Source organism: Cotesia glomerata, unplaced genomic scaffold, assembly GCF_020080835.1.
Source record: "Cotesia glomerata isolate CgM1 unplaced genomic scaffold, MPM_Cglom_v2.3 scaffold_29, whole genome shotgun sequence".
In the NCBI taxonomy this organism is placed as follows: domain Eukaryota; kingdom Metazoa; phylum Arthropoda; class Insecta; order Hymenoptera; family Braconidae; genus Cotesia; species Cotesia glomerata.
The window spans coordinates 1-25,476 of NW_025403440.1; the positions used below are offsets into that span (position 1 = coordinate 1).

A 25,476-nucleotide genomic window follows, 5' to 3' on the forward strand; every position below is an offset into this window, starting at 1 on the left:
TTATTTTTATATCATTTATTTCTCTTTATGTTTATGTAGAAGATTATTTTCTTATGTCTGTTATTAATATTTTTTCTTCACTCTAAATATCCCACTGATCTCTCTAAAAATAAAACAAAAACATTTTCATTACTACTAAATAATAATAATAATAATAATAAACTGCTAACAATAACAACAATATTAATACACATTAATTTATAAAGAATTCACACAGCTGTAAACAATAATCGTAACGTAGTACATTAATCGTACGTGATAATTATCGTGTCTTTCACATCAATGACGAAATAAGCAGTTTTCATTGCGACGGCAACATGTAAATTAACAAAAATACCATCTCATACGCGAAATATATTTGCGAGTATATATATTCCACGATTTTCTTATCTACAACCAGTAAAACACCAAACACGTCCGCTTGCACTAAAAAATTTAAGAAAATTTCAATAAAACTCCGAATTTCATTTTTTTTTACAATTAAATGTCTAATTTAAACAATTATTAAATTTATAACAACAATAAAATTTAAAAATAGAGGTAAATTTTTAATAATACTGAAGTTAGACGTCAGCTGTCAATTTAAAAAATTTTTTTAACTAAATTACAATAAAAAAATGCTTCTAAAAATTTTCACTTGTCATTTTTATAAATTTTCACATGTGGAACTTTTTAATTAAATTTTTTTCATAATTTAATTGCTATAAAATTCTAAAAACATTTTTAATATCTGTCAACTTCAGTATAATTTTTATTATACTGAAATTAGCTGACAACTGTCAAATTTTTTTTTTTAATTTTATAATAAATCAATTACAATTAAAAAAATTCCAAATAATGAAAAAAAATTTTCACATGTGAAATTTTTAATAATAATTTTATTTAAATAAAACAATAAAAAATTTCTAATCACTGCCAACTTCAGTGTTATAAATTTTTTCTAAATGGTAATTTACAACAATGAGCAACAAGACACAATTGTAGACGAGACGCGCGCGCAAATGTACTTGATCACGACTTGCAATTATACATATATACTACATATGTACATGCTTAGATATATATATGTATAAGTATAATATAAATGTAAATGAATACAGATATATATTTAGTGTTATATAGCATGTTATTTATGTATGTATGTGTCAATAGTGATATGTACATACACATAAATATAAATGTGAATATATATATATTTTTTATTATTATATTATATACTTTTAGAGATGCACTACGTCACACGGCATTCAATAGCAAAAGACAGCTAGCAGCAGCTGAACATTAGATTATATTCACAAGACATGTTAACTTGGCAGGTCTTTAACTAAGCCACACACATGGCAAAATGTAAATGGAGTGTGTGTCAAAGCCAGTCAAAGTACATCAAGGCGTACTCATATCGTAATCATTCGCATTCACTGTTTTACAACTATACCTACAATATAATATAATATCATATTATAGTCGACATTTAATTACTTCATTACAGATGATCCAACACGAAGCATTAAAAAAAATCTATTTATACACTCGGAGTTTTTTTATAAATATAAAAGTCATGCAGCGAGACAACACCAAGTAAACACTCTTCGAAAACAAAATTTTTTTGCGGCCAACAGTCATTGTATCTATATATATATACTTATACACATATATGTATGCTATGGTAAATGATTGATATAAAACGTAGATTTTTATAGGCAATTCAATACAGGTACTTACTTATCGATTGCAAGAAGTTTTAATGGTGACACTTTCATAATTAAACGTTACAATAATCGTGTTGTGAGTATACGTCTCTTACTATCACCGAGAATAATGTCCTTTTATGTGGATCGTGTACTGATTAGGTGTGCGGAGAGCTACAGAGTAATATAACATTACATTACAGTTGGGCATCCAAGTTGTGTACTGTCTGCTGCCTGCCTGCTGTAATTTTTTATGTCGCGTTGATCGTTGGATACTGGCCTTAATGTTTTATTTGTAATTTTATATTTTATATTTATACCGGTGCTTAAAAAGTCACTTATTCGTAGTAAGTATGTAAACATTGCTATTTCTTTTATATCAAAGTGGTAAACCACGATATAATCTGATACTTTTTAGTCAAGCTTTGTTTTTTTTATTTCATTTACAATTTTTTACCGCAAGTTATTGACCTTTATTATTTAAGTACATAAAATAATTTTTTAAGATAATTTTTATGAAAAATAAATTATGATATTAAAGTTAGCAGTTGACAATTTTTTGATTTTTTTTTAATAAATAAATTTGCTCCGAAAAATTATTTCTAAAAAATTCGATTAGTTAATGTTTTAATTTTCTAAATGTCATTTTTTTTTCTCATTTTCTTTGACATAATTTATTTATAAAAAAAATTCTTAAAATTATAAAATGTCTGCTAAATTAATTTTCATAAATAAATTTAGCAGATATTTAATAATTTTTAGAATTTTGTTTTTTAAATAAATTACGGCAAAAAAAATTAGAAAAAAAAATGTAGAAATTTTGAAAAATAAAAAATGCAATTTTTTTTAACAAATTTGTTTGTTAAAAAAAAATTAAAAAATTCTCTAGTGACTGCTAACTTTAATGTCATAATTTTTTTCATACCAGCAAATAACTTCTTTTTTTTTTTTAATTTTTGACGTTAAAATTATCTTCTACTGCTTAAATAAATAATTATTACTGAAGCGGTAATAAAATTTTAAATCGCTTATCAATAAAACTGTTCAAATATTTAATGTTAAATATTGTAATAAAAAAAAACTTACGACTAACTTATTTAACTATAATTAAAATTTAAATAAAAATGTAGAATGAATTTTTTTTATTAGATCTGAACTGATTTGTTATTTAACTGGACATAAAAAAAGAAATGATAAATATTAATAGTTAGCGTACTTATCAATAAAGATTGATTTTAATAAAAGTATAAGAATATAAAAGACATTAAATGAGACGAATGGTGAGAATTAATCATAGTGTTTAACCATTTAACCATCACAATTGTTTCCAAAAGTTTGGATTTTGTTGCAGCCGTCGCTCGAAAGTCTCATACCAGCCTTGGACTGACGACAGCGGTACGAAATTCTCCGTAGGATTGGGAGTCATCTGCGACTGAGTTACTGAGAAACTAGACACGTAATTCATAAAGTTGATGATCATCTTCTGGGCGAATTTAACGTGTGACTCAGTAGTCGTGCTCGCGACTAACGCCGATAAAGGTTCAATGGCTGAAAGCGGCTCCACAGAGATTCCTATTTGCGCTGAGTGAGATATTTTAGCACCGAAGATCCCCAGGTTCGCGTTCTCGAACTCGTGGTTCTTCTTTAGGTCCGATATCCGGAAGATCGCCGATGGTTTGTTGTTGGAGATGTAACCTAGAAACTGCCAGTTTGGAGGAGCGTTCGTGTCTGGCCAGCTGAAGTACACTTAAAATTTATTTAGACAATTAATATTTATTAATTATAGGGTTAAAAAAATAATTTGATGATTACCTGCACCACCCATTCCCTCAGGAAGAGGCACTGTACCCGTGAGAAATATAACAATGTGATTGACATTGTCAGCATCGGGTACATTTATTAAAAATTGATTTTCACTTATTTGCTGAAAGTCTGTTTGCACCTAAAAATTAAATTATTTTACTAATTAATTATTTATATTGACTAATTGAATTACATAAATATTTATAGTGATTTAATTATTACCAGACGACCGGACACAATTATTCCCAACATTTTATTCTGTTTAATTATTCTTAGAACATCATCAGCTGGATAATATAATAAAAAACCTAGTCTTCAATTAAGCTTGTTTATATTTTGACAGTTCAACAAAAAAATAGTTGATAAATACAATTATTATTTGTAAAATAACAATTTATAATCACAATCACAATACGCTAGTTTATGTATATAGGGTTCAGTTTACAATAAAAAGGTTTATTTCGATTGTTTTGAGTCGCAACCTCACAAGTATAGAGTCGCTCTGATCGTTTTTGTTCTTGAACTTTCTGGAAAAATTTTTAAGTCAGCTGTCAAAATTTTTAATTTTTAAAATAAAATTTCAATACTAAAAATTTATTTTTAAAAATTATTTATAAAAAAATGAAATAAATAATTAAAATAATTTACTTGCTGTAAAAATAAATCCAGGAGATTTCGTTCTTATCATTGTTAATTTATTTAAACAAATGGCGCTAGTGTGCAGTTCTAAATTCAAAAATAACAGGAAATTTTAAAAATACTTGCGACGTAATACAAAAGTTTTTTTTTTTGGTGATAAAACATATTCATGAATTATATATAAATATGAACGCATCAAAATCTCCACTGCGTTTGTTGATAAATATCGAATAATGAAGCCAGCGTTGCGCTTTATAATTTATCTGAACATATTAATGGTAACATAAAGATAAGTGTTACACTTATTGAGTTTATACGGCGTAAAATATATAATATATAACATATATACATACAATTAAGTAATCAAACTCTACTTACATATCATTAAAAAATGAATTAACTTATTATCTTCGTACAATTTAATGTTTTATGTTATCTTCAGTTTTCAAGTGCAACATTATATTTTTAAAATTTTTTACACTAAAAAATATAATGAAAAAATAATTTTTATTTACTGATCAGCTGATCCCTTGTTGGACAAATGTGTAATTTTCCATAAAAATTTAGATAAATCAGCCAAAATTAATAAACAAGAAATCGATTAATATTTTTAATTTTTTTTTCCAGGGTCTCTGAAACAAAACAAATAATTAATCAATAAAAAATATAACTTGTGAGCTCCGTAATTAAATGATAAACTTATTAGTTAATAAACAAACAAGATAAAGATATATACATATAAAAATTTATAAATATAAAATATGTCGGAGATATATATTGAATTTCCTACAAAACTCCGTTACCATATTTGATCAAGAGAAGAAACGAAATAACGTTTGGCGTAGAGCGCTTTCTCGTTCCTTTCTATTTCTATCTTGTGCTATCTTACACTGGATAGATCTAAACAACAACAAAAAAGACAAAGATAAAGCGACGAATCGATGATAAAGAGCGAGTGTCAGTGAAAAGAGATAAATGAATTGCGATGTATAACATAAAACAATAACAATAATATAAAAGTAGTGGGGAGAAAAATGAAACCCGTCGGTTGGCGGTTCGCAGTTCGTGTTTATCCGCCTGTATTCGTACATAAGCTACTCTGGCTAACCGTATACTATATGTGTGCTTTAAAAATATGTATATATGTAGATGTATACATAAATACATATATATATATATATATATATAGATATATATAGCAGTGTGTCAAGTTGACAGTGTGACATCACGCTTCATTGTTAGAGGTTTACGTCATTCTTTTTATACATTTTAACATTTTATATACAGTATACAGTAGTACGTGTGCGAACCGTGAGTGGAGACAACGCACACGCAAATTTTTTTGCTGCTACCGCAAAAACACTTACTCGCCACAATCTTGTCTCGGTGTCTACACTACTCGCGTTGTTTATCATAATATGTATATATAATCAGCATCACAGTATCTATATCTATATATATATTATATTATATTCAGCAATACAAACAATTGTTATACATTAATTGCAATATAACAATTACATTTACGTGTTAAGATATTAATTAATATTCACGGTGATATATTATATATACTTATGTTTATTTTATTTCTTCTTTTATCGATCAGCAATCACTATTGATTTTCAGCTGAATTAAAAAGCAAATTTTTAAATAAATAATTCCACAAATAAAACACTCGTCTGATGGAATATTTTATTGTTATTTGATGTTTGATGTCACGTGGAAATATCACCAAGTTTGATTGATTATTATAATTCTTGGAGGCATTTAAATTTTCATTGGAATTAATATTTAATTTTAAAGGTAAGTTTGTTAATTATTTTTTTAATTATCCAGTTAAACTAGTGGGTAAACAGGAAACAATAGCAAGTGATAATATTACTGTCAAACAGATTATTATTATTTTTTAGTTATGAATAAAAATATTTGTTTAACTGAGTGATATACTTATTTTAAAAATAAATATATCAGTCAATTGTTTACCGAGTTGGAGCGTGTGACAATTTTGGGAAGAAAAGATTTTAATTTTTGATTTTTTTTTTTTTTTTTTTTTATATTAAAATTTATATGTCTCTATATATATATGTGAGTGTGTGTATGTTGCTCAGAGTATAATTCCGTTTTTGCTTTTCAGAGTTGAGCGCACGATGCCGTGTGTGTTGATTCTTTCATTTTAAATATAACGGTGTGTATAAATAAGTATGAGCAATAGCGCGAGTACGCAAGGTTGCTGTCGTCGATGATGATTTTGCGGAGAGTTTGAATAGTTATTTACCATTCATGTTAATTTTTAATCGAACAAGTATAAGAAGGAAGTAATTAAATACAATAGTATTGTATTGTGGAATGGCTCATTGAGATATTGAGTAAATAGACAAGAGAAAATAAGTACGCATCGAGAAAGAGATAAATAATTGTTGGATTGAGTTTTAAAAGAGAGATGGAGAGAAAGATCGGGGAATTGAGAAAATGAAAGCAATCGATGGGATTGAATTAAAAAGTTATACTACGTATACATATATATACATACGGATTTGTTTAGAGTGTAATACACAAACAGTGTAGGGTCTATACTCTCGAGGTTTCAGCAAGGTTAGTCAATAAGCTATACATAAATATCATTCACTTTTATTTTGCTTTATTTTATAATAAAATCTGGAGTAATAACGTGTATTTTTTTTCTATTTATTCCACCGACGCAAAAATTTCATTTTTGTTAATATTATACTGATGTAATTAAGCACACGCAATTTCAGTCTTGTTCTATTTAAATTTATTATTGATTTTTAACTTTGTTTCTTTTTACTGTTACAGAATACGAAGAATGAACTAGACCTACGAATTACAGTTTAATTTTTTTTTTTTTCAAAGTGTGTTAACAATGGGAATTGTAAATGTTATTATCAAAGTTTATTTACAATCTCATTTTAATTTACGTAAGTATTTTTTTGATCATACAAAAAATTTATTACTTCTTTGAAATAAATAATAAACTAATACTTAAAAGATTATTTCGTTGAAATAAATTTTTTATTCGTTATACGTGTGTAATATTACAAGCCAATGCGTTTATTTTTTATTTTTAATGTCGTCTTGAACAGATAAGAATCTAAATTACACTAAAAGTCATTTATTTTGGGTAACATTATTCAACGCTATGAATGGTGGATTCTCCCTGTTATTGAGTTTTAATAGCGTGATTATAGATTATAAAAAAAAAAAAACGATGGGTCATCTCTGTACAGTAGTGAATTTAATAAAAAATTGTCCGGTATGACGCATTCGAGCGAAGTAAAGTATCGATCGGAGTGTATAAATCACTATTATTTATAATTATTTGTAATTTATTATAATGAGTGTTGGTCTTTATTGTTGTTGGTTTTTTGTACCCAGGTGAATCTAGTAGACATGAATTTGTCAGTAACCGAGCATCAAGTGCGTGAAATGCTGCAGCAAGCAGAAGACTGCACTGAGGACAATCCTGATACCTGTATAATGATTGGAAATTTGAGTACATTTACAAGGATACTTGCACAATTGTGCGAACAACGGTATTATTATTTAAATATCCAATAATTATTAGTTTAATATAAAATCTCTCTATTTGTTACAAAATAAAAATTGTAATTATTTTGTAGCCAACTCCAATGTTGGAGACTATTCAAGATGACGAAATAAGACATTATGTGTCTTACTGCAAAAGGATTTGATATTAAAAAAGTATGTCTATTTAAAACAGTTTTTTATTCTTTTGAATAACTGTTTTTAGTTTCACATTAATTTATGTTTATTACAACACATTTATTATTATTGTTATTACTACATTTACTTAATATTCACGTGCGTTGGTGTGTTTTAAGCATCTAATTTTTTTAAGTATCAAATCCATCTGCGGCTGTACTTTGTTTTTAATAATAATAATAATAATAATAATAAGCTTTCAATATACCCTGAGTCAGTCAGCGACTAAATTCATTTCTATAACAACCTATATTTTTTATTTTTTACTTTATTTTTTTTTTTAATTTTTTTTTTTTTTTTTTTTTTGCAGAGCAACTGTTCCTATGAGTGCCTCTCACTCGCTACACTGTAATGGAAAGGAAAATAATGGTAAAATTGGATCAAGTAAGTGAGCCACAATAACTCAATTTAGCCCATTCAGGTTACATTTATTTGCTTTAATCTTATTCACTTATATCTTTTTTTTTTCATCTTTATTAGAAAGGATGACATATCAAGTATTTTTGGGTGGATCTTGTAATCCCACAACTTGGCGATCAGAGATAGCAATCCCTACGCTTCAAAGACTTGGAATTACTTATTATAATCCGGTTAGAATTGTTTATTTTATTATTAATATATTCAAAATTTTTTCGGATGAATTTATTAAATTTCTTTTTTTTTATATTTATTTACAGCAAGTCTCTCAATGGGGACCGGAATTAATCGCCGAAGAATACGAGGCTAAAGAAACGGCACAAGTTTTACTTTTCGTAATAGATAATCAAACTCGTAATACCGCGGGTATAATTGAGGCGGCTCAACTAGCGGCTACAAGAAGTCATTCATTAGTACTTGTTGTTTATCATTATCAACAAAATCAAACTATTTTAGGAGAAACTATTTCCGCATTGTAAGATTTATTTTTTATTTTTATCTAAATAAATCAATCAATAAATATTTACAATATTTTTAGGGAATATTGTGATTTAATGAATGGGCTATTAGTACTTGAATATTTAACAGAGAGACAAGGAATTCCCATATTTGAAAGTATCTCCGGTGCCCTAAATGGAACTTCCAAAGTAATAGTTACAATAATAAAATTATTATTTATGTTATTGTAAATAATTAAAAAAAAAATCAATTTTTTTTTTTCCAGATTCTCCGAGAAGCAATTAATGTTCAAGATTTGAACCACGAAGACGGAATAAAGCCTACGCGAAAAAACGGCATCGATACAATGTAAATATTATTCTTCAACACTCTTAACTTTTATCAACGATCATTGTTATAAAAAAAATTTATTCTGGCTATTTTTGTGCAGAAAATTAAAAGAGGTGTTTGGTTCTATCGACGTCAACGACACAGGAACTGTTCGTTTAGAAGATGTAAGTCTTTTTTTATAAAAATTAATTTTACGAATTATTTAAATTTTGCATCTATATTTCCAGGCCTGGAGAGCGCTGCAATCAAGTATTAAGTGCAATATGTCCATGTCTGAATTATTTAATGCCATTAGTCAATCAGGTTGGTAATTTAAATAAAAAAAAAATTACCATCTTAATTTTATACAGAAATAAATTTATTGTAGATACCTATGAGAGTGTAATGAAAAATTGTTCAAGTATAGAAGACTTAGCTGGACAACAAATAAATTTAGAGCAATTTTGGGCGTTAGCAAATGAATGGATGCAGCGATTTAAAAATAATATAACCACATGTGAAGGTAATTATTAAACAACTAGCAACCTTGTAGTCACTATGTGACTGTATTCTTTTAAATATTGACGTTTTTAAAGATATATAAGCTCATCCCGATGTTACACTCATCAAGAGCTTTCATTTGAGTACCCACATGCATTTTCATATATTTTTCATATATACATATATGTAATATATATAAATATATAAAATATATGAAAAATTGATGTGGGTACTCAAATGAAAGGTCTCGATGAGTGTAACAATGGGATGAGCTTAAATCTTTAAAAATGTCAATAGTTTACAAGATAAAAAGTCATTTCTTAATTACATATCTAGAGATAGAGAATTTTTGAATGCAGCTTAAATACTTATCATAATAAATTGACTATCAGTGAGAATGACATGAAACCTTGAAAAGGCACAAATTTTAAATCAAGACCTTTGAAATGATACTAAAAAAACCGATTTTATCATATAAATACACTGGCCACAAAATTTTGCTTATTCTCTTAATAATATAGATTATTCAATGTCTATTAATCAATTAATTTTAATCATTAAATAAATTTATTTATGCCTTAGACTGGACACAAAGCCATGTGCCTGATTCCGAGAAATGTGATTTATACATTGGAGTCGTTGGGAAAGATCACATTTGGTTAGAATCATCAGCCATACCACTGATTGAGTAAGTATAATATAATAATTTAAAAAGGTTAATGGCAGATCAATGCCTTTTATATAGGAAAATGAATTGATTTAAATTGTTTTAAATCTTCAGATCAGTAGGCCTGTCATTAAACCGACCGAGTGCAAATGACTACACGGTTATGACAATGCCATCAGAGTTACAACGAATGAAAAGCTCACGAGTTATTTTATTGGTACTACCTCAGCATTCTAGGGGTGTTGCTATAGCCGCATTGGCAGCTCATTTAATTGGACTACGCGTTAAGCTTGTCCTTTGTATACAATTAATGCCCGATGGCTGTGTTGTTTCTGGTGAACAGGTAATTTTATATTTTTAATTCTTATTAAAATTTTAATTATTCCTCAAAGTAAAATTTTATTATTAATTCCACAGTTAACCGAGCAAGCTACAAAAGACTACAATCGTGGTAGAATGTATCTCTCGGACTATGCAAAGCGCGAAAATGTACCTGTATTTCAGAAGATCGCTGACGCGTTACAGCACGCGATAAAGCTAGTTCAAAGTTGAATTTAGATTTTATTTCTTATGATTTTTTAAAATTATGTTTTTACATTGCTATAACAATTTAGGTACATCGATACAATTAACTAATTTATTTTTATTCGATTCATTATTCACTCACGCTACTCTCAAGTTCCTTAATATCTCTAAGTTGATTTTTTATCAACCTTTCTAATGAGGAACCACCATTTTATCATCTGTCGTTATTAATTTTTATATTTTTACTTAATTAATAATTTGTTAATATATTATTATTATTATTATTACTATTATGTTATAGTTTAATATTCATGAAAGTCCGATAATGACTGTGTACTTACTACACATTCGTGCAAATGATAAATGATAAATTTTGAGCTTTAATATCAATATAATATTTTTATTAAGGATCATTATTTTATTCTAATTATTACGATTATTGTTATTATTATTAATATTATTATTATCATTTCGATCATAACTTTTATTCATTTGCGATTTACATCTGTACGATTGTTTATCATTAGATCATTTATTTTGTAAAAATAATTTAAAAAAAAAAACGTTTTGTTGCCTTACTAAATTTTTTTATTTTATTATGTTTAAGGTGACTATTTTTACTTATTTTTTTTTTTAGAAAATATTTTTAATAAAAAAAAAATATATATGAGATCAGATAATCACCGTTGTGCAATTATTGAACACTTAATATTCACTGACAAAAAGACAATTACTCGTTACGTTAATGATCAAATAATTATTATCTATCGAACGAAACCTCAATTCGCTTAATTATAATATAAGTAACACGTAAAGCTTTATCTTATCTGACAGCAAAAAAAAATATATTATATAAAAATTTAATTATTTGATTTTACTCTTTGATGGTAAACAATCTAATAATTTTTTAAAACTCAAATAATGACTGGATCAATAAAAAAAATTGATATTTTATAATTCAGTTATTTTAATTAGCTGAATAACTTATAAAATTTTAATTATAAGTGTATATTATTTATTTATATTTTTTTCAATTACAAAAATGTTAAAAACTTACCATGAATAAATTTATCAAATGAAAAATAAATCGCCTAATATTTCAATGACTTTTTTTATTTAAAAAATACCGGGTTATATTTTTCAAAGATAATAATACTGGAATCATTACGGGCAAAAATAAAGGAATGTACACTGCATATCTAGATAGAAATAAAATCAGAGTTAATTATCGTACGATTTTTATCATACTTTACCATCAAGAATGTTTTAAGTAGGCGTTACTTACTTTTGATCATCAGGAAAGTATAAAAGCGCCAATAACGACGGATCTGTGAAAGCTTTCTCTGCGGTAACAAAAGATTCTTTACTCAAAGAAAAGCCCTCCATTAATTTTCCATCGAGTAATTTTTCCGCTGATAGATGAATAAGGTCAAGAGCAGTCTTTATTCTATTTCCGACAGTTTCAGTAATAACAATATTACTAATTTCCTCCAAAAGTTGTGCCAGTGACTGTAAAGTTAATTTTGCTGATGTAAGTTGTTCGATCGCGCGAACCCGTAAAAGCGCGTCGAATTCCCATTCACGGAGAATCGATTCCCCGGGCGTGGGAGTTACCATAATCCCCGGAATTTTATCATCCTAAAAATAAATCAACTATTCATAAAAACATTCAAATTCTAATTAAATCAAAACTTACCGGCTCTGGAATTCCTAATAAAAGTCTCAGCTGTGACAAGAAAACTCCCATGATCGTTACCGCATTTGGAACAACTTCAGCAGGTTTTTCGTAATTACTTTTAATTGCCTGTTTACAAACGTCAGTCGGAGAGTTTGAAATTACTACACCTCCCCAACGAGGAGATAAAAATGCTTTGACATTGTTTACAGATTTTGATTTGTGCCCGCTCTTGGTATAAATATACAAAGGTGATTGATCACAAGGAACTGAGTACATTACGAGATTTATACACGGATGCAAACTTACTTGAGAAGCTGTAAATAAATTAATTTTTTATAAATTAATCCGATCAATTTATTAGAGTATTTTGTTAATATTGATTTATTTACCCAATTTTTTTTCTAGCGGTGTTATTAATTGCGGTAAAATACTCTCTGACAAAGCAAAGTGTCTTCCCAATTCACTGCTGTCGGGTATTTGCTTCGGTGTAATATCCAGCGGCATCAAGTACAGCCATTGCGACTTGACAGAAAAATTTGCTATGACTGACAATTGATCCAAAAATGGCTCAAGATAGTCTGAAAGAAATTAAACAATAATAAAAATAAAAATTAAAGATTAAAAAATAATAATTAAAAGTACCCCGAGTTATATTAGACAGATCCCATTTAACTATTAATTTTTGAGGGTCTGGATTAACTACTGTAAGTAAAACATCGTAAGTGGAACTCGGAGGAAATCTGCGACGATTTTCTTCATCCAAGCTGTATTTTGTTGGATCTGTCATAGCGTTTCTTGTCAAAATCAGTGATTCATCCCTGAGAATCATGTGAGACAATATTTGTACCAGTTTAAACGCATCTGAAATATTTTTTAAAGATTAAATTTAAATGCAGATAAATTATTAAAATAAAAATAAATTTATTTACCAGTATTTGTTGGGAAAAAAATAGCCCGATGATGACCAACAATAATCTCATTTAGATTGGGCGCTTCGAGAAATAACAAATCTCCGATTCCAATGTCAAACGTACGAGCGATTTTCTCATGGTCATATTGCGTAAAAACTGAATTTACAAGATTCTTAGATATAACTTCATATGATACACTGAGGCTGTATAGCGCTGGAATAATTAAAAAATAAATAAAAACTAGTGTCTTTGATAATTGTTACGTAAGGCTATAAATAATAAATAATAAATAAACAAATGTACTATTGATAGATATCTCAGCTGGTATGATCAATAAGATTATTTTAATTTTTATATCTTCTGGCTTTGTTGTTGTGATACTTATCAAGATATGTTATCTAATATTGGACGTGGGAAATAAATGTTTTTTTTTTTTTTTAATTTTCAAGTTAATTAAATTATTCATTTGTCCTTACTTGAATTTTCAAACGCCATTTTAATTTGGTTTGTTATAACTTGAGCATGCTGCTCGGAAGCCGATGCAATTATAACATGACCGCGTATTTTGATATTTAGGTTTGATAATTCCCCGATTCCGGAGTACGGCAGTGTCACACGTGGTACTGCTGTGGTATGCCACCATAGAGGCACTCCAATTCCAAGTAATAAAAATGCAAATGATACACTTGCATACAATCGATATTTTTCTGAAACAAATTAAAGTTAAGTAAATAAATATTTAGCAGTCACTTGAAAATTTTTTAATTTTATTTAACAAAAAAATTTCTTCCCAAAAATTGCATTTTTAATTTTTTTTTTTAATTTCTACACGTCAATTTTTATTTTCTAATTTTTTTTGCACTAATTTATTTATTAAAAAAATTATTAATTATCTGCTACTTTAATTTTCACATAAATTTAGTGACTGAAAATAAATAAAACTATACATAATTATTTATGTTTAAATTTTCTATTCTCAGATGGAGCTTTTAAAAAACAAAAATTTATTTATAAGTCAAAATTATTTTTATACCTTCACATTTATCCATTTGATTGAAATTTTCTAACTTTTTATCTAAGTATAATTTAAAAAAGTAAACTTGATAATCGCTTAGCGTCATAAATGATCCGGGTTTATTTCTTCATAACTAAACATGTTATATATTACAGTAACTGTCACTAAATAAATTTCTACGTCTTATTTTATTAAATAATAGATTAAATTGAAGATAATTAAGCTTTTGGATTTTTTAAAATTTACCTCCAAACATTTTTATATCTATTGGGCATAAAGATAACGTCAATTTACAAAGACTTGTATGTTAATTCATTGGTTATGTTTGTGATTAAATTACAGAAGAAAAATTAAATATTTATCTTCTTAAATATTATAAATATAAATATATTAAGTGGATAGTTTTTGTAAAGTATTTTTAACTTTAGCTGTACAACGTCACAGCAGTGCTTCTGAACTTGCTGAAAGAAGTACGACGAAAAACCCATGACAATGAATAGGGTAATAAGGGAAGGGGGATAAGTTACAGCAACACACTACAACCCATTGCAGTCCATAACCAGAACCCAAACGCGAGGGTCCACAGTTCTTGCTGATTCTTCTACCGCTCGGATTGTCACATCTTTAATTTTATTCCAACTCTGGAATTTATTTTTATTTATTCGATTAAAATTTAATTTTTAAAAAATGTTTAGTTCAAAATTATTTTATTAAAAAATTATTTTTTACAAAACTAAAGTTTAAAATTCAAAAAAAGTCTTTTAATTAAATAAAAAATAATTTTTTTCTAGAAATTATATTAAAATTTAATGAATTTGTGATACGGGAAATATTTTCCGGAAAACCACGTGGTCGCTGTTTATGTCTTCTTTTTAAACGCCATTGTGACTTGGATAAAATATTTTGTGTAAAAAAAAAAGTTACAAATTTTTGAACATGAAGGTAGGTAATCATTATTATTATTATTATTATTAATTGTAAAATTTTTAGTGGAATTTTTGAGATTTTGGAGCAACTTAGTAGAGATTAGTGTAAAAAATTATGAAATAAAAAATATAATTTATCTTTAAGACAGCGATGAAGATATTAAGTACTGCAGTACTTTAACAGTGAGCTAAGCTATGTAAAATTATAAAAAAAGTGAATAATGGTGAAAAATGCTCGTTAATGTAGAGGGTTAGCGTGTCAATTGAAGCTATGGCAGACTAAAACGGCAGCTGCACATCGTTTTGTCAATGTAGTGCGAAGTTTAAATTAAATTCTAGTTACTTAAATGTGTGATGAAAAATAACTGAAAATTGTTAAATATTGTTTCGAATATTATAACAATGTTATCTAATTCTAAGCTGTATACATTTAGATATGAGAAAAATTTTATTATTTTTTTTACGAGTAACTCGCCCGGAGTAATAACACCTGAGTTGTAAAAAAATAATCATAAAAATTATTTTTTAAAGAATAATAATAATAATAATAATTTATTTTATTTCAGTAACATATAAGGCTGAAGATTCAAAAACTAGAGAATTAACAAGAGATTGAGATTAAGATGGTTACTCAAGCAGACGAAATTGTTGTAAAAGTCGAAGATGATGTTAAAGAGTAAGTAAATAAACCTAATTAATCAGTGAATAAATATTAACTTTGTAAAATTAATATTTAAATTGCAGAATAATTTTATTTATTTAAATAAATTTTATTTTGTATTTCAGGAAGAAAGATGGCTGCGGCAAGCTGCTTGGAAGATTTGTTTGTATTTACTGGAAGACGTTTGTCTTAATCATCTGGCCATTGATTCTATTACCCTTGATAATAATAAACAATGAGCGAATGTATAAATGTTTATATGTAATTGCAATAATGGCCATGTACTGGGTCACTGAAAGCTTGCCATTGCCAATAACAGGAATGATACCAGTAGTACTCTATCCACTATTGGGAATTCTAAACACGGCTGATACATGCGATGCTTATATTAATGACACTACTCTTATGTTTTTGGGCAGTCTTATTATAGCAGTTGTCATTGAAAATTCAGGATTACATATGCGAGTCGCTTTGCTCATTATCAAATTAATTGGCTGCAGTCATAGAAAGTAGGATTTTCCCCTTTATTTTCTTTTATAGAACACATTATTCAGCTACCATAATTTTTTTGTCGTCAACTATTTTCAGATTGAGTCTTGGTCTTTTCTATGTCACAATGTTTATTTCAATGTGGATTTCAAATACCGCTGCCACAGCAATGATGATTCCTATTATTGAAACAGTTCTTGTTGAATTAGAAGCGGTAATTAAAAGAATTATTTAATATTAAGTTATATCACAGTTGTAAATACTCAAGTTTTATAATTAATTGCTTGTTAATAACGTACGCTTATAATAATATATTATTTGTACAGCAAGGTCTCGGTGACATGTTTGTGTTTGATGATACTCCGATTAACCAAACAACAAATCATGATGAAAGGTTCGTTACCATCCATTAAAACAAAACCAATTTAATTTTATTATTACAACTGTGCTTCCTCTTATTATTTTTAGTTTGCGTTGAAAAAAGTATCACTAATTAAATTAAATAAATATTTTTAGATCAAAAAGACCAACACGCAGTACGATGGTATATTATTTATCAGCTTCGTATGCATCTAGTATCGGTGGGATTGGTACCATAGTCGGAAGTGGAGTCAATTTAACCCTGAAAGGATTATACGAAGAGTAAATATTATTTAATAGTCAGCAATTAAAACTTGGATGTTAGAGATTCATTTTTTAATTCTCCAGGCGATTCTCCGAAGGTCCTGGAATAAATTTCGCCTCTTGGATGATTTATGCCGTACCACCGATGCTTATTATGGGATTCCTAACGTGGCTTTGGCTCCAAATAATGTACATGGGACTTTTTAGACCAAAAAGTCAAGATGCGCGTGCCATAAATATCGGCGAGGAAGGGGAAAAAGTTGCTAAGTCAGTTATTGATAAAAGATACAGAGATCTCGGACCTGTTACGTGGTACGAGTCGATCGTCGCTTTTCTTTTTCTTGCCGTTGTGCTTTTTTGGTTCTTCAGGGAGCCTGGATTCGTACGTGGTTGGCCTACTTACATTACAGGCCTGTTAGTTCATTTAAATACAATTATTATAATTATTTATCCTTTTATTCGTGTCGATAATTATTTATTTTTCTGCAGACCAGTGAAAGATTCAACGGCTGTTGTCGGGATAATTATTTTACTATTCATCATACCATCAAAATTAGACTTTCTTCGTGCATTTGACAAAGATCCGAGCAAGCGACCGACCAGACCGTCGCCTGCGTTGATTGACTGGAAGACAATTCACCAGAAAATGCACTGGAGTTTAATTTTTGTCCTCGGCGGTGGCTTTGCCATTGCTATTGGCAGTAAAGATACTGGACTCTCTAAAATGCTTGGAGAAGAACTAGGGCATTTGAAAAGTATTAATCGTACCATTACTCTATTTATTGTCTGTTTATTCGCTGAAATTGTCACTGAATTAACAGCTAACGTTGCTGTTGCTAATATAATCGTGCCAGTTTTAGCTGATATGGTAAATAAATTCATTTCAACTAGCTTCAACGATTGATATTTATGTCTAGTATTAATTATTTTTTTCAGAGTGTTTCAATGGAAGTTCATCCACTGTACTTGATGCTGCCGGTCGCTCTCTGCTGTTCGTTTTCATTTCACTTGCCAGTTGGCACTCCACCCAATGCAATCGTCAGTGCAGCTGGCCACATCAGGACTAAAGATTTCATTATTGCAGGAATAGGCCCAACAGTAATAACTCTGATAGTTATATGCATATCATGGATCACTTGGGGTGTCTACGTATTTGACTTACATGAAATTCCCTCATGGGCTCATGAAAATTAATTATTTTTGCACTTTTTCTCAACCTGTCTGATGACTAAGTATTAATTATATTATGCCGTGATAATATGGATATTCAGTAATGATTTAGATAAATCTCGATGGTTATATTTTTGTTGAAAAAAAAATATACACTATAACTTCCTGTTAAGATAATTATTTGTCACTGTTTTTAATGTAAATAAAAAATTATACGAAATTTGTACATAAAAAATGTCTTTCTTTATTATAATATTTATTAAATAAATTATTTAATTTTTTTTATTTTTAAAAAACAAAGCTATTTTAAACTTACCATCAAAGTCAACTTCTTCAGTATTCTGTCCTGGAGCCATTGTGTTGATTAATAATTGTTATTTTTATTTAAAATCAAAGTCCGATTAAATAATATCGATCTAAATTATCAATTCCACTTTTATTAAATAATATAACCTTTTTTTTTTTTTTATAAACACCGCTGATAATTTAATACTAATACCGGTAATTTATAAATATTTTTATAAATAAAAATAATTTAATAATTTTTTTTATACAAAATAACTTTATTTATCCATAATTTTTCAATTAATCTTATTTATAAACTCCAACAAAAAACTTGTAATTATAATTATATTATTTTTCCAACATCACAACCGTTCTAACCTCAATTTCTAAAACTGCGCGCGAAACTTCAAATCAGCTGTCAAACTTTTTTTTTCATTTATTTAAATAATTACACCAACTAGTGTCAGTTATATATTATTTACCAGCTAAATTAATTTATTTTAATCAATTCTCTCAGTGTTGATTAAATCAAAAAAGTAATTAAAAAAAATGATAAACAAAATGCAAAGTAAAAAAAATAAATTTAATTTAATTTATTTAAGAAAATTACAAGAAAATTTCAAATAATTTTGATATATTGATGGATCACTTATTGACATAATAATAACAATAACAAGTAAAAATATTATTAGCTGCGTGCGCAACATTTAAAGTTACGTTTATAATACACGTAATTTTTTATTACGGGTAGAAAGGGTAGAGGGGGTAGAAGGGGTAGAGGGATATGTGAATACGCTACATACGTATATTTAAAATGAACATAAGTATATTACATGGTATAGGTATATGTATACGTGTTTAGTTAACAATTTATATTTATGGAGTAAATATATACCCCGAATGTGTATGGGTTTGTACGGAGTACGGAGTACATGTAAGTAATAAGTGTAGGTCGGTATAGCGGCGAAAGCGAGTACATAGAAGCTATACCATCTTGTCATATCATATAATTTTGTTCTTAAAAAAAAAAAAAAGCTCCGACTCTGTGACTGTGAATAAAATCCCCGATAAAATTTCGGCTGGAGCACAAATTGATAATCTTCCAGTCATAATTAAACGTCCACTATCTGCTATAAATAAAAATGGACTGATGGTTATTTTCCAATATCTTGCGCTCATCAAGTAATTTTATCATATTTTTTTATTTTCTCCATCATTACTGTTATCATTGTTATTATTTATATTTATTATTAAATTTCGTTGTCATTGTTACGTTCAAGGTACGGTCGACAATTACTCGGGCGGTTATTATTTTACTTTGGTATATGCAGTACAGGTATTATTTATTTTATTAAAGATAAGAAAACGAACATACTTTTAGTCTACATACGTAGGCCTTGTATGCTAATAGATATTGGCATTTGAACCTCATCGATGGCCATATTAAATTATTTAATATCCAAATATACCCGTGATATCAAGTTATAATTTTATTTACTCAAAATAAAAAGGTATTACATTTTTTTTTTTTTTTATCTATATTAATTACTTAATTTTATGATTATAATTTTATATTGATTAGTTTGTGGTTAAATTTAATCAAATTTGTGGGACGATTTTTTTAGTTTTCACCATATCATTGTTTAAAAAATTTCTAATCACGCCATAACTCATGGCCGCTAAATAAAAAAAATTCATCGACCAGTATGACTCCATACACATAAATATTTTACCGATAAGTTGGATAAAAATTGGTGTCCATAGTAGTACCGCTAACAATACAGAAGTTTTACAAATAAATATTATTTTTTCTACATCACAAGTTTCCTCTTTAATATTCTCAGCTGACTGTACATCAATGCAACTGTTTGTCCATTGAATAGCATCAGAACTTGTGGGTTGTTGATTTTTATTATCCTTTTCATCTTCAACAGATTCTTGTTTATCACCTGTTACTTTATCCATTGACTCCACAGCGAGTAAATGTTGTTTGATATTAAAACAGGTGTAATTACTTTTTATACAGTAAACAGTTGACAGCAATATTGATCCAAAGTAAATAATAAATATCAAGAGAATCATGTGAGTTTTCAAAACATTCGGTGGTATTAAACATTTATTATTTTTCATACACTTTATCGTTATTTCATTATCAAGTAAATTCTCTTCTATATTATTTATTTTTCTTGTTTTTTTTAGTTCCAATTTACTGGAATTAGATATCGAGTTTGAAAAATACCATTCTGGAATATCTTGAGAGTTATTTAAAGCAGACTGTACTATTTCTTGAATTTTGAAGATTATTTTATTGGTCTCTGACGAATTTGTAGCCGTAGATTCAACTGCATTTAACGTGTTATTATCATCATCATCATCATCATCTTGAAATATAAAATCAGTAGTATTCATCACACTGATATCATCCAATGCATCAATTGTATCTAATCCATCAAACTGTTCCTGTTCTGGTTTGCTAATATTGCTATAACAATCATCAAATGGAAAATTCATCATATCAAGACACTTTAATTCGTATGATCTTACATAACTGTTGATATTTTCGTATCCAGTTAAATATAATAACATCAGTGATACAATTGGTACCATCCATTGACCAACAATACTTACTATTGTAAATATATTATTACTTCGGCTTTTAAAGAACCGAAATTGCGAGCCAAGTTCTTCGATACTTGTTGAATAGCTGGACATTTTTTTTGACGACAATAGTTCTTTTAATTTATTTTTAACACATCCGACATTGTAATTACAACACAATGATTTACTAAGTACAGACACAAAATTATTAACAAATGGAACTATAACTATGGCGTAGTTCATTAAAAGACTTGTAAAATCACATTCGTTAGAATCATCTAAATTTGTGTGATTGTCACTGGCATCATTATTGTAATCACGTAATATTCCGATTTCCGTCTCTTGTTCGCTGGAAGTAATATTTTGTTGCTTCAGCAGTAACAGTACTCCTATAAAAATATTGCTCAATAAGTCTGATAAAATCAAAACAAAAATAAATGACTTAACACATTGTTTTAAATTTTTTCGCAGTAACAGTATTAAAGAAACAAAAGTTGATGTTATTAAAATAATTCCGATGGTTGTTAATAAATTAAAGTACATTTTTTATTTGTCATCGAGTAACTTGTTCGTAAAATGACTAACTAATACTAAAATTTATTTTTGCATAAGCTACTAAAAAATTTAATGCGGGTAGGATATTTTATGAGGGTTGATATCTGTGGAAAATTTTATCATTTATAACGGTACAATTATTTTATTCAATACGGGTTTGATAATGATTTTTATTAATGAAAAATAATTCTTCTAATTAAATAAAATAATCTGTAATTTTTATTTCAGTTGAATTCTAAAAAAATGTCAGTCCGACGACGAACAGATCCTGCACCAACCCAGAGAATATGGGACGCAATAAAGCTAACTGTTCACCAAAGAAGTTTACCAAGCAACGAACGAATAGTTCGGCATTTTGCTCGCGTTTATAATATGACTGAGCTGGCAGCTCAGGAGGAATTGAACAAGGCTGTTGAGGATGGTTTGGTTTTCCTGAAAAAGTCACAATCCAAAGGAGGGCTTGACCAAGAGAGCTACCGACTGCCGTTGGACCCGAGGGAGGATGACGGTAACGATTGGTACTGCTTTAAGTGCCAAAAAGCTGGACTTGTTCAGACTTGTCAGACATGCTTCCGGGTTTATCATCCCAGATGCCACACTCCAAATAATTCTGACCAAAAAATTTGCCAGTTTTGTGAGCAAATCAGTGCTGATACTTATCATGATGTAAATGCACTCAATCATATCCTAGGATTTACGTGTGGTCATCTTAAAGCAAAACTACCGCCTGAGATAACAAACAGAACCATTGTGCCAGACAGCTCGGTTGTTGAAAAACCAGCTGGTGGTTTATGCGGACCAACTTGGATCAGTGAAGGCGAGGATTCCTGGCGTCCGGGAATTTTGATTAAAAATCACATGGACCTTGCTATCATGGAAGCCAAAACCAAGAGAAATGAGTACAAAAGTCTCGCTGAATTTCAGACAGATGCACATAATATATTACATAATATTATTGTATACCATGGAGGTATTAATCGACCATTTCATTTTTATTAGACTATTTTTTATTTTTTTCATTTTTATTTTTGTAAATATTGTTTATTTTTTGCTTATCATTTTTATTTCCTTTGTTATTCAGAAGCTTCGGTGATCGGAGAAATGGGTAAAATAATGTACCAAGATTGTTGCTACGACTTGAAGGAAATCCGCCGGTGCGCTGACTGCTACAGAATATCCAATGAAAAATCTGAAAAAATGTGGTTCTGTATACCTTGCAATCCCCCTCATCAGCTTGTTTATGCCAAACAAAAAGGCTACCCGTACTGGCCGGCTAAAGTAATGGAGATTAAGGGAAATATTTATGACGTCAGATTTTTTGGTGGTCATCACATGAGGGCTAATATTGAAAAAATTTTTATACGCTCTATTACTTCTAGTTTACAAAGTTTACAGGTAATAAAATAAGTACTTTAGGAAACTCATATTATAAATTAATTACTGTGTGGTTTTCGAAAAACTTTAGTAGTCGCTAATTAAATTAAAAATAATGACAGTGGTAAAGTTAAAAAATTATTAAATATTTTTAATAGTTAATTATTGTACACAGCATTCGGATAAGGGAAAGTGGAAAGACATTAAGGTATATTAAAATTAATGGATATGCTGCTGAAATATTAGCAAGCAATTATTTATCAATGAATGGGTTTTTTAAAATTTTATTTATAATTTTAATTATATAATTATGATATAAGCTGCAGCTATAAATTATTTATTTGCAAGCTCTTGATAATTTTGATAATTTTAGTGGGATAAATATATAATACAAGTATTTATTATACAGATAAAAAGATCAACCGCATGGAACCGGGCTTTTGAGGAACTGAAGCACCACCAGAGCTTGCTGACGAAGCTCCCCAAGAGTTCTTCATCGGTAGCTCACAATAACAACAGCACCAATGCCGCGGGAACAACTGACGACGTGGAGGGTCCGAAGCCGTCAAAGATGCGGCGTCACCAGGAGTCATCGGAGTCATCGCAAGGATCACAGGTAGCGTCGCCGAACGGCGTGTCTCCCGTCAAACTTACAAAAGACTTGAGAGTGAGAGTAGAGAGGTTGATGTCGGATGGAAATTCCGAGATACAGCTTAATCAGGAAAAGTCGGAGAGTGCCAACGGGGATGGAGATGGAGTCGGAGTCGGAGATGGAGATGGAGGACCAGACGAGAAGCCGGAGGTCAACGACGGCAGCAGGAGCACCAGCGAGGAGCGACAAGTACCATTCCTTCCAGTCGCTATCGATGAGGAGCCACCGCTGAGGATAAGCAGCAGTACCTGTCCGGAGGGGCTCAAGAAAGAGGGCTCGCAGGAGGACATGGTCACGTCGAGTTCCCAAGAACCCAGGTCCAAGTGCGTACTTGTTCAAACTGAGGAAGTTCAGCCCGAGACTGCACCAGCAAAGGTAAGGAATTTTTGAGGTTTATTAGCAGATATGTTTAGAAAAAAAATCTGTTGTCGGGCTTGGTATTGATGGGGATTAATTTGCGCTATAAAAGTACTCGAGTAGTATGTAATATGCTTCCAGATGAAGAGAGAACGGAGGACTTCAGAACAAACTACGACTGCTCCAGCTTTGGAGAAACTACGCAGGGAATTTGAACTGGACAAATGTCGGGAGTTGGAGAGACTCCAGGCGGAACATGCCAAAGAATTACGACAGCTTACGGAAAAACATCAACAAGTTATCTCTGAAATTAAAAAAAAGCAATGGGTAAAATTTTTTATTATTTTAATTTTTATTTTTTTGGAACAAAATTTTTTTTTGAAAAATACATAAAAAAATGAATAATTTTTAAAAAAAGTTGATTTCTACAATTTTAACAAATTTTCAAAAAAATTTATAAATTTTTTGATATTCAAATTTTTTTTTTTTAAATTATTCGTTTTTTTTTATATATTTTTCAAAAAAAAAAATGTATTAAAAAAAGATAAATTAGAAATTTTATCCAAAAACATGAGAGCCAAAATTTTTTCCAACTTTTGAACAAAAAAGCTATCGAAATATTAATTTTTTTATATTTTTGATATCACCACCATGAATTCGCCGTAAAAACAAGCAGAAAAAAAAATTAAAAAATGTTAATTTTTCACCTAGATATGGCCAAAAATAGATTTGACCCCACTTGTAAATAATAACCATTATTTTTTTTTAATAATAGTTACGGTGTGAAACAATTTATTAATGACGTAAAATTAATTACAATTGCTCTCAGACTTGGCGAGTCTATTTAATATTATATTTAATCGAATGCTTAATCAATGATTCATGATGTTACAGTGTTACAATTGCGAAGCTGAAGCTATTTACCATTGCTGTTGGAATACAGCTTATTGCAGTACTGATTGCCAGCAAGTTCATTGGCAACGAGAGCACAAACGTGTCTGTCGGCGTAAACGTTAGCTAAGCTATTGTCAAGCTAATACGACTAATATAAAAAAACTGGGCCGTCAGTTTTTTTAGTCATAATATATCCAGTACTAGATATAAATTATTATTTTAAGAAAAAATTTATCAAAAAAGATTTACCGTAGGCAATTCAGCTAGTCTGATCAAATTCATTTTTTATTATTGTTTTATTTTTTTTTTGTTCAGAGTTTCGATTAATATTATATTATTAAACATCATACATATAATATATGTATTTAATAACTGATATATTATCAAATATGCTTAATAGACTAAAGAAATTATGATTATTATTACTATGAATTACAAATATATTTAATGTTAATCTAGTTTTAACATTTTTAACTAAAACTTAATAGTTAAATATTAAAATTTATAAAAGTTTTTCCATAAAAAACTTTTTTTTAAA

At 28.8% G+C, this 25,476-nt stretch overlaps 4 protein-coding genes and 2 long non-coding RNA genes across 15 annotated transcripts; 3 read left to right on the forward strand and 3 right to left on the reverse strand.

Annotated features, from left to right (window-relative positions):
* Positions 1 to 18: 18 nt before the first annotated feature.
* Positions 19 to 2,167, reverse strand: LOC123274286. The gene is made up of 2 exons (XR_006511485.1): positions 1,723 to 2,167; positions 19 to 103 (listed from the first exon to the last, which is right to left on the reverse strand). It is a non-coding gene; the product is annotated as an uncharacterized LOC123274286 (long non-coding RNA).
* Positions 2,168 to 2,818: 651 nt separating this feature from the next.
* LOC123274296 (protein OPI10 homolog) lies at positions 2,819 to 4,018 on the reverse strand. The gene is made up of 3 exons (XM_044741863.1): positions 3,714 to 4,018; positions 3,501 to 3,630; positions 2,819 to 3,434 (listed from the first exon to the last, which is right to left on the reverse strand). The coding sequence occupies exons 1-3, from the start codon at positions 3,741 to 3,743 to the stop codon at positions 3,004 to 3,006; spliced, it is 591 nt and encodes a 196-aa protein (XP_044597798.1). The 5' UTR covers positions 3,744 to 4,018; the 3' UTR covers positions 2,819 to 3,003.
* Positions 4,019 to 5,772: 1,754 nt separating this feature from the next.
* LOC123274287 (protein I'm not dead yet-like) lies at positions 5,773 to 18,491 on the forward strand. Its single transcript, XM_044741847.1, has 23 exons — positions 5,773 to 5,933; positions 6,265 to 6,722; positions 6,945 to 7,066; positions 7,524 to 7,681; positions 8,182 to 8,255; positions 8,352 to 8,461; positions 8,549 to 8,763; positions 8,827 to 8,935; positions 9,013 to 9,095; positions 9,178 to 9,241; positions 9,305 to 9,380; positions 9,445 to 9,579; positions 10,140 to 10,245; positions 10,339 to 10,567; positions 10,642 to 10,771; positions 15,919 to 15,955; positions 16,066 to 16,449; positions 16,529 to 16,643; positions 16,756 to 16,823; positions 16,946 to 17,071; positions 17,138 to 17,467; positions 17,543 to 17,921; positions 17,990 to 18,491. Exons 3-23 carry the CDS (start codon positions 7,025 to 7,027, stop codon positions 18,245 to 18,247), a joined length of 3,228 nt encoding a protein of 1,075 aa, XP_044597782.1. The 5' UTR covers positions 5,773 to 5,933; positions 6,265 to 6,722; positions 6,945 to 7,024; the 3' UTR covers positions 18,248 to 18,491.
* LOC123274295 (GPI transamidase component PIG-S) lies at positions 11,847 to 15,012 on the reverse strand. 2 transcript variants are annotated; one of them, XM_044741861.1, is made up of 8 exons: positions 14,600 to 15,012; positions 13,815 to 14,045; positions 13,357 to 13,551; positions 13,070 to 13,288; positions 12,817 to 13,005; positions 12,446 to 12,741; positions 12,035 to 12,387; positions 11,847 to 11,948 (listed from the first exon to the last, which is right to left on the reverse strand). In XM_044741861.1, exons 1-8 carry the CDS (start codon positions 14,607 to 14,609, stop codon positions 11,849 to 11,851), a joined length of 1,593 nt encoding a protein of 530 aa, XP_044597796.1. In that variant the 5' UTR covers positions 14,610 to 15,012; the 3' UTR covers positions 11,847 to 11,848. The 2 variants fall into 2 exon arrangements, with proteins under 2 accessions (XP_044597796.1, XP_044597795.1); XM_044741860.1 differs by lacking the exon at positions 14,600 to 15,012 and adding an exon at positions 14,372 to 14,503.
* LOC123274297 lies at positions 15,090 to 15,956 on the forward strand. The gene is made up of 2 exons (XR_006511486.1): positions 15,090 to 15,295; positions 15,846 to 15,956. It is a non-coding gene; the product is annotated as an uncharacterized LOC123274297 (long non-coding RNA).
* Positions 18,492 to 19,272: 781 nt separating the features above from the next.
* LOC123274298 (zinc finger MYND domain-containing protein 11) lies at positions 19,273 to 25,270 on the forward strand. 9 transcript variants are annotated; one of them, XM_044741867.1, is made up of 9 exons: positions 19,449 to 19,690; positions 19,789 to 19,844; positions 19,920 to 20,019; positions 21,890 to 22,631; positions 22,743 to 23,056; positions 23,211 to 23,243; positions 23,445 to 24,062; positions 24,168 to 24,371; positions 24,939 to 25,270. In XM_044741867.1, exons 4-9 carry the CDS (start codon positions 21,905 to 21,907, stop codon positions 25,059 to 25,061), a joined length of 2,019 nt encoding a protein of 672 aa, XP_044597802.1. In that variant the 5' UTR covers positions 19,449 to 19,690; positions 19,789 to 19,844; positions 19,920 to 20,019; positions 21,890 to 21,904; the 3' UTR covers positions 25,062 to 25,270. The 9 variants fall into 9 exon arrangements, with proteins under 9 accessions (XP_044597807.1, XP_044597799.1, XP_044597805.1 ...); XM_044741872.1 differs by lacking the exons at positions 19,449 to 19,690; positions 19,789 to 19,844; positions 19,920 to 20,019 and adding an exon at positions 19,273 to 19,442 and having other exon boundaries at positions 23,445 to 23,651; positions 23,748 to 24,062; XM_044741866.1 differs by lacking the exon at positions 19,920 to 20,019.
* The last annotated feature ends 206 nt before the right edge of the window (positions 25,271 to 25,476 follow it).